The sequence below is a fragment of the Micromys minutus genome, assembly GCF_963924665.1.
Source record: "Micromys minutus genome assembly, chromosome: 21".
Taxonomy (NCBI): domain Eukaryota; kingdom Metazoa; phylum Chordata; class Mammalia; order Rodentia; family Muridae; genus Micromys; species Micromys minutus.
Genome location: NC_137956.1, coordinates 19857483 through 19871069, shown reverse-complemented (window position 1 = coordinate 19871069; position 13587 = coordinate 19857483). Strand labels below are relative to the sequence as shown.

Here is a 13587-nt window from a genome sequence, read left to right as displayed (position 1 = left end):
ATATTTTAAGCACCATTTACAAAGTCATTATGATAACTCAAATGAAGATACAGCTTTGCATACTAATGAAGACTATAACAGAAAACAAAAATAGAAAACAACATTGTTTCTTATTTTGTAGTCTTTATTAGAACGTGTCCAAAAGAAAAAGGTTTTACCTGGCAATGAATTGAGTGAGGGAAAATATGTGGCCTTAGAGATTGCCCCCCCAAAAAAAAAAAAAAAAATAGACCAAAGATTGGGCCCTTGGTTACTTAAATGTTAGGGTGTACGGTGTGTCCTGAATGCCTGCTCTGCATTTTGCTCTAGGGTGGTTGGTACACAGTAACTGCTTAGTGCTGCTTGGAAGGCAGAGCAAGGGTGCCGCCTTGGTCTCTTCTTCTTTGGTATCTCAGGGTTGGGGGTAGGTGGGTTCTCTTTTGAAAAAGATTTCAAAATACCCCACTTCCAAAATATAGCACCTCACACACAGTAGAAAGTACAACACGAACGGCTTTCGCCAGAGGATGGTAGCTTGTGAAATGGCTTCTCCGTATTCCTTGAAAACGTCCAATTTTAAGATTGTAAAACTTGAGATCTTAAAGTGTCTCAGCTTTCAGCATCTGTGAACTTGGTTCATTACACAAAACAAAGCGTTTCTCCAAATTTTAGATGGACAACGCTGATGCTGGGTTTTCTTAAAGCCACAGTTAATAGTTTTGTTTATGCAGCTCAATGGAATATTTGATTTGTAATTTTTATATGTTTTGACCTATAGTTCTTGAAAGAAGTTTCTCAGAACGGAGAGAAGACGAATAAACATGGAGGGTAGGAATGGCATAGCTGAATCTCATCCAATTGCAGGCTAAACCTCCTTGTCTCCTCTGATCCTAATTGTGTTACTGACAATAAATCTTTGTGTTTTCCATAAAGATCAAACACATAACTACATCCTCCTAGGTTCTTCCTAGAGTAGACTCAAGAGCTAATCCATTGGGAAGTCACATTACAGTTCTGGTTAGATGTTTTAAGGAGTGTCTGGTATCCAAAAAAAGCCCAAGTAAAAAGATGGTTTCCCCCGAAATGAAACTTACCACCACATAAAGAGTATATGCTTGCTGAAGTACCATCTAGTTTCGGTATCTGTAACTAAACATTTTAACTCTGCGAAAGTAACCTAATTTTAATAAAGGAAGTCTGTAAAAACGCCGTTTAAACAAAAACCTGATAGTCCAAGTCCAGGCATCGCCTGTGAGTGGTCTCACAGAGAGAGCTGGCTTTGTTGGGGGATTCAAGATACACATGAACTCGCTTCAGTTTTTCCTCAGCCATAAACACAGTTGGCAGCGTTTCCATGGATCCAGAGGCAAATCTGGGCGTACTTAAGAGGAGTGATGCGCACAGCCACATTATAGTCCTTCTGAACCCCGTGCACATCCACCCACTGGTGGCCCGAGTAGACGGCGATGATCTTGCGCTTCCAATTTTTTTGGCCTGGCTCTTTCAGCCTCAGGTAAATCCCAGAGCCGGTGGACCCTGCCTCAGCGTCGCAGTACTGATACAGGAGATCATTGGATTCCTCGGAAACGCTGCAAAACCGATAGACCAACTGATCGTCCCTGTCGCTGTCAAATCCAGAGAAGTGGATCCGGCCTCCCGGCAGCTTGGTGATGGCGGGGCTGACTCCCAGCTCCATGTGCTGCTGCTTGTGCGCGCGCTTCAGTTCCAGGAGTGCGTAGTCATAGTCCAAGGCCGGGTCCCCATTCTCTCCCCTTGCCCAGCCTTTGGGAATGTGGGTGCTCTTGACTCGGGTCCATTGGAAGGAAGGCCGTCCTTGGGCGACTCTGGGACCTCGCCTGAATTTTTTCCCCGGTCTTTGGGTGGCGCTCTCCTGAGGATGCTCCTGTCCACTGTGACTTTGGCCACCACCCTCTGCGGCTCTCCGGCTCCTCTTGGAACCTCTGCGTTTCTTCCGTCCTCCTTTATTTCTCATCTTCAGCACCCCCACCCTCAGTTTTTTACTGCCTTTGACGTAGTCCTTTCCGTCGTGGACACAGTGGGCAGCTGTGAGCACATGGTTGGGGGAAACGAGGGCACCGCTGCAGCCGGTGGACAGCTTCACTGCTGTATTAAAAGGGAAATTGGTCAAGAACCTATTGTCTAAGATGCTGAACCTGCTGTCCGTACCGTACACCTGCCTCCTTCTCCTAGGGCGTGCTCCTCTTCTGCTGCTGTTCTGAGTGGGTTCCGGGACCAGACCTTGAACTTTCACCCTGGTTAAGGTTCGGGTGCCATTCTCAAAGACGGTCTCATAGGAAAGGGAATCTTCCAGTTGGGAAAGGCTGGGCGCTGGGAGCTCTTCCTGACATTCAATGCCGCACACTGTGGCCGTCACCACCCCAGCATCTGCCTGGAACATGGGGCTGGCAAGATAAATAGTCTTCTCACTCACAACCTGGGGTATTCTGCTCAAGTGCCACGTAAACTCTGGTTCTGTTTCGGACCCATCAGAGAGGATCCATCCAGGGATGAAAATTATCAACCAAAATAACATATTTTCCATCTTGTTCTTCTGTTTTGCCCTTTAAAAAAACACACACACACACAAAGGAGTGGTTTAAGTGGCTTAAATGTTACTTTCATCTTTATGCATTAGATCCTGAGTTCACCACCACCATAAACAAGATCCTTGTTTTCATCTGCCTTAGACTTCCCAGGCATTAGATCTATACCAATAACAGACATCCAAACTCAGTAAGGCCTTTCTCTCTGAACTTCTTCCCCATCACCTGTATCTCCCTCTCTTCCTCTCACCACCTGCCTCCCGAGTCAGCCCCATCTGGGACAGGGAGTGGACTCCTGTCCGGAAGTCTCACCCCACAGCGTCTCCGGATGCCCATTCCCCAGTGCTCAGAAGTCGAGACAGGAGCTGACATCCTGCAGTTCTTCCCATATGCTTAGCTCTTTTAAAACGGGACTAGAATGTCAAGTCTAAAATGTAAATGACTATCAGAGTTCGGAAACATGCATTGGAGCTCACAACTTCCCTGAGCCAGGATTTGCAGGAGCTGGTGTAGAGATGTGCATCCAAGGATGCTGTGAAACAGCAGAGTTTAGAAACAGGTGAGTTCATATGCTTGTCGCCTGCTCTGAATTCATATATACATACACATAACACACACATATACACAACACAACACACATGCACAACATACCACTCATACATACAACAGAGCACATACACACAGAACACACCATACAGATCACACACACACATACACAACACAACACAAATACATGCCACACACACATACACACCACACATACACACCACACATACACACCACACGCACTCACCACACACACATGCACAATACAACATATACAATATACACCATACAACACACACACACACACACACACAGAAGTGGGGATGAGGGCTTCATGCATGCTAAATATACAATGTAACTTGTATATTTGTATGAAATTGTCAATGAATAAATGAAAAATATGCTAAAGAAAAAAAATCAAAGGTGGGGGCAGGTTTAGTGAAAAAGTCCCAGTTACTGAGGAGGTTCAGGGAGGAGGATCAAAGATGACAACTTAATGACAATAAGTTGAAGCTAGGTCAACTTGTCCCACTGAGACTGTGTCTCAAAAAAACAAGTAAAGGAGTAAAGTATTAGAGTGCTTGCTAGCCAAACAGTGCTATCTGCTGGGACTTGGCTATTCTTGCCACCTGACCTTTTGTGGCTCATGTACAGGTAACCTCAGCTGTAGTAGGTTCCCTCTCATTTTTACACACTCCTTTCCCCATAAGTAGAAAAGACACAGCACAGACCACCAGATGCTGAAAGTATGTTTTCAAAGTAAAATTTCATGTAGAACCACCACTTATATAAGGGCGCATTCACAGTGAAATTCTGTATGAAAATTAGTCCACGAATTAGTGAGGCACAGTGAATGGTTCCTGCCTTACCACTTGGAGAATGTGATCATAATACACTATGGTCTCTTTCCATCATGGCCACCATCACCTGAGCTTTTCTGATGTCAGATATATTTAAAGTTGTCGATATGTGATAGGTCATATGATGCCTCCCCATATTTTGTATTGTTTCCTCTTCTCCAGGTGGGTAGGCATGTAAGCATGTAGATGCACGCACTTAGTAGGGCTGATGTTCACATGCTACTGCTTGGGCCATTCCTTGAAACTCAGCTTTGAACCTCTCTGCTATTTGTGACCTATCGTGCAGGTCACTTGTAACTAGGACTTTAAAAAAAAAACAAGGTTTCACAAATGATTTTTACATTGTACAAATCAGAGACTCCTCTGGAGCTGAAGTCACAGGTGGTTTTGTGTCCCTCTCCCAATGTGTTATTGAGAACTAAACAGGGCAGGGGTGGGGGGTGTTGGCTGTTTGTTCTTGTTTTTGAGACAGGTTTCTGGCTGTCCTGGAACTGGCTCAGTAAATCACATTGGCCTTGAACTCACAGAGGTCTGCCTGTCTCTGCCTCACTGCCTCTGCCTCTCTCTGCTTCTACCTCCCCAGTCCTGGGATTAAAGGCACACACTTCCACTGTCCTGTTGAGGACCTTGTTCTTAGCAAAATTTCAGTCAAGAAAGGCTTTTGTTTTGAGTTTTTTATTTTTTGTTTTATTTGTTGGTTTGTTTGTTTCACTATGTAGCCTTGGCTGGCCTGGAGCTTACTTTGTAGACCAGACTGAGATCTTTGTAGACCTGATCTCAATGAGATCTGCCTGCCTCTGCATTCTCAGTGCTGGGACTAAAGGCACGTGCTACCATACTCGGCTCAAGAGAGTTTTAAGATTTGAGATACAACTGTTTTTTTTCCATTTTGATGGTGCTAGGAATTGAACTCAGGTCTTGGCACATGCTAGGCAAACTCCCTATCACTGTACCCATTAAAATTATATTTGAGATGAAGTTTCACTGGGTAGCCCAGGATTTCTTTAAATTTAAATTTTTCATAATCTTTCTGCCTCAGCCAATTAAGAGACTGAGATTACAAACATGTCCCATCAGGCCCCACTACACATTTCTACAAAGTTGATTTTTATAAAGTAAGCCCTTCACAACTATCTGTTACATACTTAATATACAGTTACAACAAAGACTGAAAGTTACCAACTAGCCACACCAGTATACATCCATGGCCACTGAACTCACACGCACATACCATGTGTCACACAGACACTTGTGCACACATAATTAAAATTAAATATTTTCGAAAAGAGTTTTCAACAAGAGATGCGGATGAACAGGAGAAAAAACGAGAAAGCGTGCTTCCCTATTGACAATCATCAATGAGAACCGAAAGAAAAAGTTACCTTGACATTCTTGTCTGCTCTCTTTATGGTGTTAGCTGAACATGCACAGAAGAGTTCTTATCTGCCATTTTAACGTGTGCTCTGTCACCTCCCCTCCAAATTTTATATATATGTGTGTGTGTGTGTGTGTGTATATGTGTGTGTGTGTATAATTATATATATAATTTATGTATATCTCCCATCTCTCCTTCTCAGTAATGTGTTTGCCTTTGAAGTGCCTTCTGATATGAATATTTATAGGATTCACAAATAAAATAACCGTGCTTCTTTTGTATGAGGAGTTCATTGCTTTGGAATCAAATCCAATGTTCTTGCCTGCTATAGCAAGTAATAAATCTTTCTCCACTCCTTACCAAAACAACAAAAATTGGTTGTCAAAGCCTATTTCACACCTCCTGTTAGAATGTCTCCTAGAGGTACTAAAGAGATGGCTCAATAATTAAGAGCAAGTGTTGCTCTGACAGGGGACCTAGGTTGAGTTCCCAGCACCCACATGGTGGACCACAACCATCGATAAGTCTTTTTCCAGGAGATCCAATGCCCTCTTCTGACTTCCTCAGTTACCAGATATGCATATGGTACACAGATAGGCAAAATACTCAGAGGCATAAAACAAAATAAATAAATCTGAAAGGAATTAGAAGCTCCCATGGAAGGGCTGTGGGGTTCCTCAGATAACTGTGTTTTAACCAGACTTCCAGATTCCTTAGAGTCTCAGAAAAGTTGAATAACACTGGAGCAGCCAGGGCCCCCTGCATTGTCTCTGTCGGGAAGAAGATAGCCCAGCTGAGCCCCAGATAGCTTCTACTGCATACAAAGTAAAGAAATCAAAAAAAAAAAAAAAAAAACCCCAAAAAAACGGCTTCAATTTAGTAAGGAAGAAACTCAGCTTATCTACACTTATATAATGTAAGGAGTGTTCTATGTTTGAAACAAACACTCAGCAGGCTTGTACAAATGCCTCCTACATCCAACACCACAAAGCATGTGATGGTATCTTTTTTTTTCCCCAGCCCTGTTGGGAGCATCCCTGCAGTGCACCCTCTGGAATAAAGGCCTTGCCCATGTCTATCCTTGGCCATGAACAAGGGCAGAGACTTGTAATATGACCTACAAATCACAGTAATGAAAGGGTCTTTGCTTTAGTTAGCCCATCTAATTTGGTCTGTAATTTAAAATTGGACAGATGTCTAGGAACACTTCCTCTAGGGAAAAATCTAAGTTTTCCTTATGGTAAAATGTCAAAAGAAAGGATGGTTCTGATGGATGGAGCAACCCACAACCCACACATCCAGTGGGTAGAGTACATATACCCATCATTCCCAACGCCTAACTCACTAACCTAGGAAACCCCTTGGAAAGGCAGCACTTCCCAGGCCTGAGCCCACACCTTCCTTTCCCCTGTCTTTTATTATGCTAGGGATATGATGCTGTCAAGGTCCTGGTGGTTGCTTGGATTGTGGCTTCAGAATCCAGGTTTGGGTAATAAAAGCGAGATTGCAATTACTGCCCTTCATGTGAGTCAGCAGATCCACCGTTGGCTGTGCGTTGGCTTCTAGAGACAGGTTAGGCAGAAAGGAATTAGGTAGAAATCTAACACCTGTTGATGTACCTAGTCCTCTAATGAAGACAGCCACGCATCATTGCACGAGCTGACTTACTATTGCTACCACTTATGATCTGGACACAGGTTCAGGTCAGGAATTGTCCACTTTTTTCTCCTATTGGGTGGATGAACTCAAGAGAGTTCATTAATCCTCTGGGTTTCATTTTCTTCATGTGCACAGTGGCAACCATAAGCTCTGCTTCATAATGCCATTTTAGAACTAAATGAGGTGTTGTGTGGAACAGTGACCACCTCAGCTCAGAGCATGGTAAGTGGACAATACTTTTTACTTAAAAATTATTATTCTACTCTAAAATGAAGCAAGCAATACATGCATTATTTAAAAATCATTATTCTATTCTAGAATTAACTATGGGCCAGAGTTAAAGGACCCATAGTTTCTTTCTTTTGAGACAGAGTCTCATGGAGGCCAGGCTGGTCTCCGAACTGAGGGAGGGTAAACTTGAACTTCAGATCCTCCTTCCTCCACCTTCTGAGTGGTGGGATCACAGATATGTGTCATCGCCATGGCTTCGTTTAGGTGTCAAAGGTCAAACCCGGGGCTTCATGCATGCTAGGCTAACGCTCTACCGACTCTTCCCCACCTCCAGAACTCAAGGTTCCCAAAGAGTCTATTTTACTAACTCTCTTATTTCTTAATAATTTCCAGTTTACTTGCAAATTTCCTTCATTTTATTTCATTTCTTCAAGCATGGCCAAACGAATGTTTTCCTAGCTGCTCATTCCCATGAACATCTATGGCTTTGCAGTGTGTTTGTTCTTATCTGTATTAAACCTAAGTATGATTAGATATCACCTACCTAATGTAAAGCAAGTAAGCTGCCATCATTCATGAACACATCATGGAAAATTCTTGTGCATCTGGCCACCAAACATTTTTCCCCCCAACGGAAGGGCCTGCACATAAGTGAACGCATAATCACTTAAAAAAAAAAAAAAAAAACAACTTTTAAACCATTAATGATCCCTGCCCTTCTCGGTACTACGGCCTGCTTTTATACACACACTTGAGTATAAAGGCATACCCTCATTTCCTCTTCTGCTCTTATCTTTCATCTGAGGTAAGGATTGACATGCCAGGAGCCACTGAGGCCTGGCCTAGGTGCTCTGAATAAGTACCGACAGGAGAGACGCCTAGGTCAAAGGTCAGGGGGGAAACGGAGGAAGCAGAGGAGCATCCCGGTGGTAATCAACTATAAAGATGCATCAGGGAAGTGGGGCATGTCTGGAAAACACCTCTACAAACTTACATGGCCATCCTGAGTTTGTCAAGAGGCAGAGAGAAACCATGGCTGCTGTGATGACGTTGTATTCTAGGCCAGGACAGGTACTTACGGATGTCACAGAGTGGCTAGAGCACCAAGCGATGCAATGTTTACAAAAAGAATATAAAGTCACAGCAGTGGGAAGATCGGTGTCAGTGGTATAACAATACTGGACAGTAGTGACTGGGGTCTAGTGACCATAGGGACAGTGGGCTTGAAAACCACATCAACTTACGCTTGCCGTTTATTAGCAGGCTGATTTCCTTAAGGATACCTCATCTTCCCACATATGTTAAAGACAGAGAATGTGTACTTTCTTTTCGAAAGAATAACACATGAATACATTGTGTACATGTATGTGAGTGTGCCCCCATGTGAGCACTCAGCAAATGGCAGGAGTTCTCATTGAGACCCAACACCTGAAGTCTCCTGGTAGTGCATTTGATAGCCTCTGCAGGCACTTGAACATGGTCTCTGTCTGTCTGTCTGTCTGTCTGTCTCTGTCTTTCTGTGTCTCTCTGTGTCCCTCTCTGTCTCTCTCTCTCCCCCTCTCTCTCTGTCTTTCTGTCTCTGTCTCTGTCTCTGTCTCTGTCTCTGTCTCTCTCTCTCTCTCTCTCTCTCTCTCTCACACACACACACACACACACACGAACGCATGTACTAGCAAACACGTATATACTTGGCACACACAAACGCACTCTCACTCCACATTAAAAAAGAAAATAAGAACTTAATCCATAGATGAAGATGAGAATGTAGTTTGTGAAATTGTCTTTTCTGGATGTTTTGAAAGTAGTGGGAAGCAGTATGAAGCTGGGGTTGAAGGTGTTCGTTTCATAGGCCCTAAACACCAATTATAAAATTTATAAAAATAACAGGATGTTCAATTTTAGAGATATAAAACGATTTCGTGGAATTTTATGATAGTACTGATTAGTATTGCTAGAATCAGGAAGCTGAACAGTACAGATTAATCATTTTTTCAGCAAATGAAATAGAAACCATGCTGAGTATTATTTTAAAGGCCTTTCTAAAAAAAAAAAAAAAAAAAAAAAAAAATCTCAGAGCTGGTGTTTGCCCAGAGGTCGAGCCGGGGGCCCGGTGGGCCCTGTCCATCTCAGACACGCATGCGCACAGCCGAGCCTACCAGCAGAACAGGCACCAGACCCAGATCCCCGCTCTCCATCTCGGCATTGCACGGACACCCATCAGTGGTACAGACGGTCAGTGCCCACTGGTGAGAGAGCCGAGCAAAGTATTTGAGACCAAAGCATCCGAATCGACTTCCTTCCCAGAGCTTGATCTGCCCCAGGAAACTCCTTTATCTTCTGAACTGGATCCCTTGAGGACCAGTTGCTGCCTGGGAACCAGACTAAACTCGATTCCAAACAGGCGTTTACCAAGGAGAAAGCAAAACACTCCACAGAAACCATGGTTGCCGGCCAGAACTCAGACAAGCCCTCCAGAGACCCAGAGACTCCCCCAGTCCTCAGGTTCTAAGAGCAGTAGACAGAAAGCAAACAGCAAGGCTCTAGGGAGGTCCCTAGCTCACCATCCTGCAGGATGACAACTCCCTTGGGACCTTGACACTAAAACAAGGTAAGCGGCCTTCCGCCCTAAGTGAAAATGTTAAGGACCTAAAGGACAGAGTCATTCTTAGAATTGGAAGGTCTCTGAAAGCTGGAGGAAGAGCATGGGAGCAAAACAAGGGCCATGACAAGGAGAATCTGCACTTCGCTTTGATGGAGAGCTAGCTCTGTGCTGGATTCTTCCCCAGCTACTGAGTGGTCTTGTAAGATCTAGCCTTACTCTCTAGTAAATCATAATCAAGAGTACACAAGTGGGCTGGAGAGATGGCTCAGCAGTTAAGAGCACTGACTGCTCTTCCAGAGGTCCTGAGTTCAAATCCCAGCAACCACATGGTTTGCTCACAACCATCTGTAATGAGATCTGATGCCCCTTCTGGTGTGTCTGAAGATAGTGAAAGTGTACTTATAAATAATTAAAAAAAAAAAAAAAGAGTACATAAGTGATTGGCTCATTAGCTAAATCATCAGTGATCCTCAGAAGACTCCATCTCTAGTCCTGGGAGCAGGTCCTTGCTGGCTATCTGTATTGCCACCACTAGATGGCAGAGCAAGCCTGCCAACAGCAAGTCTGGGGCGGCATTTCCTCTTGCGTCATTCAGCTGTGAATCAGAATTGTCCTTGAAGCATGGCATATGAAAAAGGCATATCTGGTTCACCATATACTGAAGAGTTGTCCGCATATGGAACTTATCGAACTTAAAAATCCCACCTCCAGGTCCCATAGCCCATCCTGATGAGCTGAGGGCTGGTCACGCTGTCCACAGCCAGACAAATTTCTGGCAGGTGTTTTTCCAAAAACAGCTCCAGTGCCAGCACATTCCCACCATGGCCTACAGCACTGCTGAGCCATCCACCAAATGGGCTGTGATTCATTTCAACACGAAGGAAAGTCACGAGCCTGCCAAATATTCCCATATGTTTATCAAATACTTTATAACCCATTACTACGGTTAAGCTCTCCCCCAGTTCCACGCTGAGACTCAATGGCTAGAGAGGGGTCACTGAAAATGTGCCAACTGCTATACAAAATATCACACACCATAGCACTATTTTCAAATTCAGCTCCGGGACTGGAGACAGAGCAATGTCTGCTTTAAAAGTTTGGCAGTCCTTGAGGGAAAGGAAGATGGTAAAGTTACACAGATGATTATTTTACAGTAACCCACAACTTCTGTTTCTCATCACAATAAAAACTAAAGCCTCCTCTTTTTGTTCTTTTTCTCTTCTGCTATTTCTGCAGGATGTGTACATCTCAATTTATAAAATGTATTGCAGTGTGTAAATCAGATTTGGGGTGAGTGGAACTAGGGTAACCCCAAGGGAGCTCTCAGCTTGCTCCTTCATTTGCTGGCATATAAAGTGCACCGTGCATGGTCCTAGACTGTGCCTTAATTTTTTTTAAGTTGGATCTTCAGCAAAGAATAGTTAATAAACGCATTATATTTGGTAGTCACTGCGTATTTCACTAACCACATATCAATTTACCTGTAGGAAAACGTAAAATTGTAGAATAATGATTTGTAAACTGCTAAGTGGGTGTTGGGCCTCTGCTCATGCTCCTGGCTCAGATTTCCCATCTGCGATGTCTGAGGTGAGGGCGCTGTAGCATTCCTGGATTCCTGAGTCTGATGCTTCTATTTAAAAGGAATGCATTTGTTGGATGTTTGAGAGTAGGCACAGAAAGGCAATCCATTCAATAGAGACCGTTGGCCCACACTAGCAGTTTCACGTGTCATGAGCCAACCATATACTGACTCTCGAATTTTAAAATTTCTGCAAAATTGCGGAAAGGAAATGTACATAGAATGTCTCACATGAAAGAATTTTTTTAAAATATGAAATCCCACGCACCATTTGATTGGCACTTTCTAGCCTGGCTCTCTTATTTGGCTGGGATTTCAACATTCTCTCTTCTAAATCATAAACCAGATCTTAAACACAATTCTCCAGTCAGAAAGTTATGACTTTTATAATTCTCTGTAGATACAAACGGACTTGAGCATGGGGTTGGGGGGCTTGTCAGAAGCCAGGAAGCTTAATAAAGGCAGGAAAGAAGGGACTTGATCTACCTGGCAACATCTTTGTACACCTGTGCACGCACCTTGATTCTGGTGAGTGGAGACATGCCCCACAGAGGTCAGAAGACAACCTTGAGTGTGGTCATATACCAGGCTAACTCACTAGGAGCTTTCATGCAGGCTTGTGTGTTCTCTCCCCGTCTCTGATAGGGCACTGGGATTTCAGATATATTCTATCTTCTCTGGCTTTATGTGGGTTCTGGGGTTCTGAACTCAGGTCTTCATGTTTGTGAGGCAAGCCTTTTATTTGTTGAACCATTTCCTCAACCCCAAGCAACTACTTTCTAAGTTTAAGAGGGTATGAAAGTCAGATCAGTCAGGCTGGGAGTGACTGCTGCTATCCAAAACTCTTATTATTATAGGAAACCTCAAGATCAAACACATACACATATATACTCACACACACATACACACACCCACACACATACTAACACACACAGATACACAAATACATACAATACACATAGACACATATAAACACACACACATACTAACACCCACAGACAGGCACACATACACACATATACCACACATACACATATACAAACACACACACACACACACACTTGAGCCAAGAGAAAACTTTAGTCTCCATATGCCCATCTCTCGGCTTTGGTCATTCTCAATACTTGGTCGTTTTTTAAATCCACTCACCCCTGGCTGGTCCTTTAAAGCAAGCCCCAGATTTCCACTTCATCTCACCTCCTTGTTCCAAGGGTCTTCCACTGTTCATCTTGCTAACCAGGCAGAGGGGAGAGGAAAGAGAGGGCAACAGGGAAAGAGGGGAAGAATGAGGCAGACAGAGGCAGAAAGTACCAAGGCAGCAACTTAGCAAAGAGACAAGCTTCCTTCCAGGAAAAGTTTTTACACCTTTTCCAGTGACATCTGTTAATAATCATAAAATAACGAGGGTCCCCTCTGGTACTGTTTAAGCAGAAAGCATTCCATTTGTATTCCAATGCAAACATCACTCCTCTGATGTTAACCTTGCAGTGGCCGGTGCTCCCTCAGAATGGAAGAAGGGTGGTTGCTCTCTAGAAAACAGCCAGCCTGTGATCCCCTTCGTTCTTTCTCTGAGTTGCTCCCGTGGGTCCCGCCTTGCTCAGAAGTGGTCCAGCCTCTAGGGTGCCCTCCTGTGCAGTGAGTTCATCCTTACCTGAGAAGCTTGCTCAGTCCTCCTGTCTCAGGGGCGCTGCCCAGCAAGGATACGCGTGGATGCTGACGCTGTCTAGAGAAGGTACCAGGAGCCTAGTGGGCAGCAGCGTGTAGGGTCCTCCCAGCGGAGCTCTCCCGAGGCCGGAGCCAGGCAAGAGTGGGGCTGCTGCACTGGGTGGCTGGAGAAGGGAGGGGAGGGGGCGATGACGCCGACTTAGAGGGGAGGAGTGGGCGGATCCTGCTTACTCAGCCCTGCATCCCTGCTGCACACCGATGGTTACGAGCTAGAAAAACCTCTAACTGGGTTCGCAAGAATGCAGACACCCACGACATATTTTAACGAATGTTTGAAAAGCAAAGCAACAAAAACTAGAGGAGGAGGAGGCGTGGCCAGCATGGTGGTGCAGTCCTGTAACTCTAGCAGTTGGGAGGTGGAGTCAGAAGGATCAGCGGTTCAAGGCCAGCCTTAGCTTCATCGAAAGTTTGAGGTCAGCCTGTCTACAGAAGACCTCGTCTCAAACAAAATAAACAAAACAAAACGT

The 13587-nt window shown here is 44.2% G+C and overlaps 1 protein-coding gene and 1 pseudogene across 2 annotated transcripts; one reads left to right on the top strand and one right to left on the bottom strand.

Moving 5' to 3' along the window:
- Nucleotides 1-1303: 1303 nt before the first annotated feature.
- On the bottom strand, nucleotides 1304-13181 carry PRSS35 (serine protease 35; the record flags this gene model as incomplete). The annotated part of the gene is made up of 2 exons (XM_080934655.1): nucleotides 13047-13181; nucleotides 1304-2561 (listed from the first exon to the last, which is right to left on the bottom strand). The coding sequence occupies exon 2, from the start codon at nucleotides 2540-2542 to the stop codon at nucleotides 1304-1306; it is 1239 nt and encodes a 412-aa protein (XP_080790781.1). The 5' UTR covers nucleotides 2543-2561; nucleotides 13047-13181.
- Nucleotides 3059-9977, top strand: LOC308434205 (cell division cycle-associated protein 3-like; annotated as a pseudogene). Its single transcript has 2 exons — nucleotides 3059-3102; nucleotides 9345-9977. The product of its transcript is annotated as a cell division cycle-associated protein 3-like (transcript).
- Nucleotides 13182-13587: the final 406 nt, after the last annotated feature.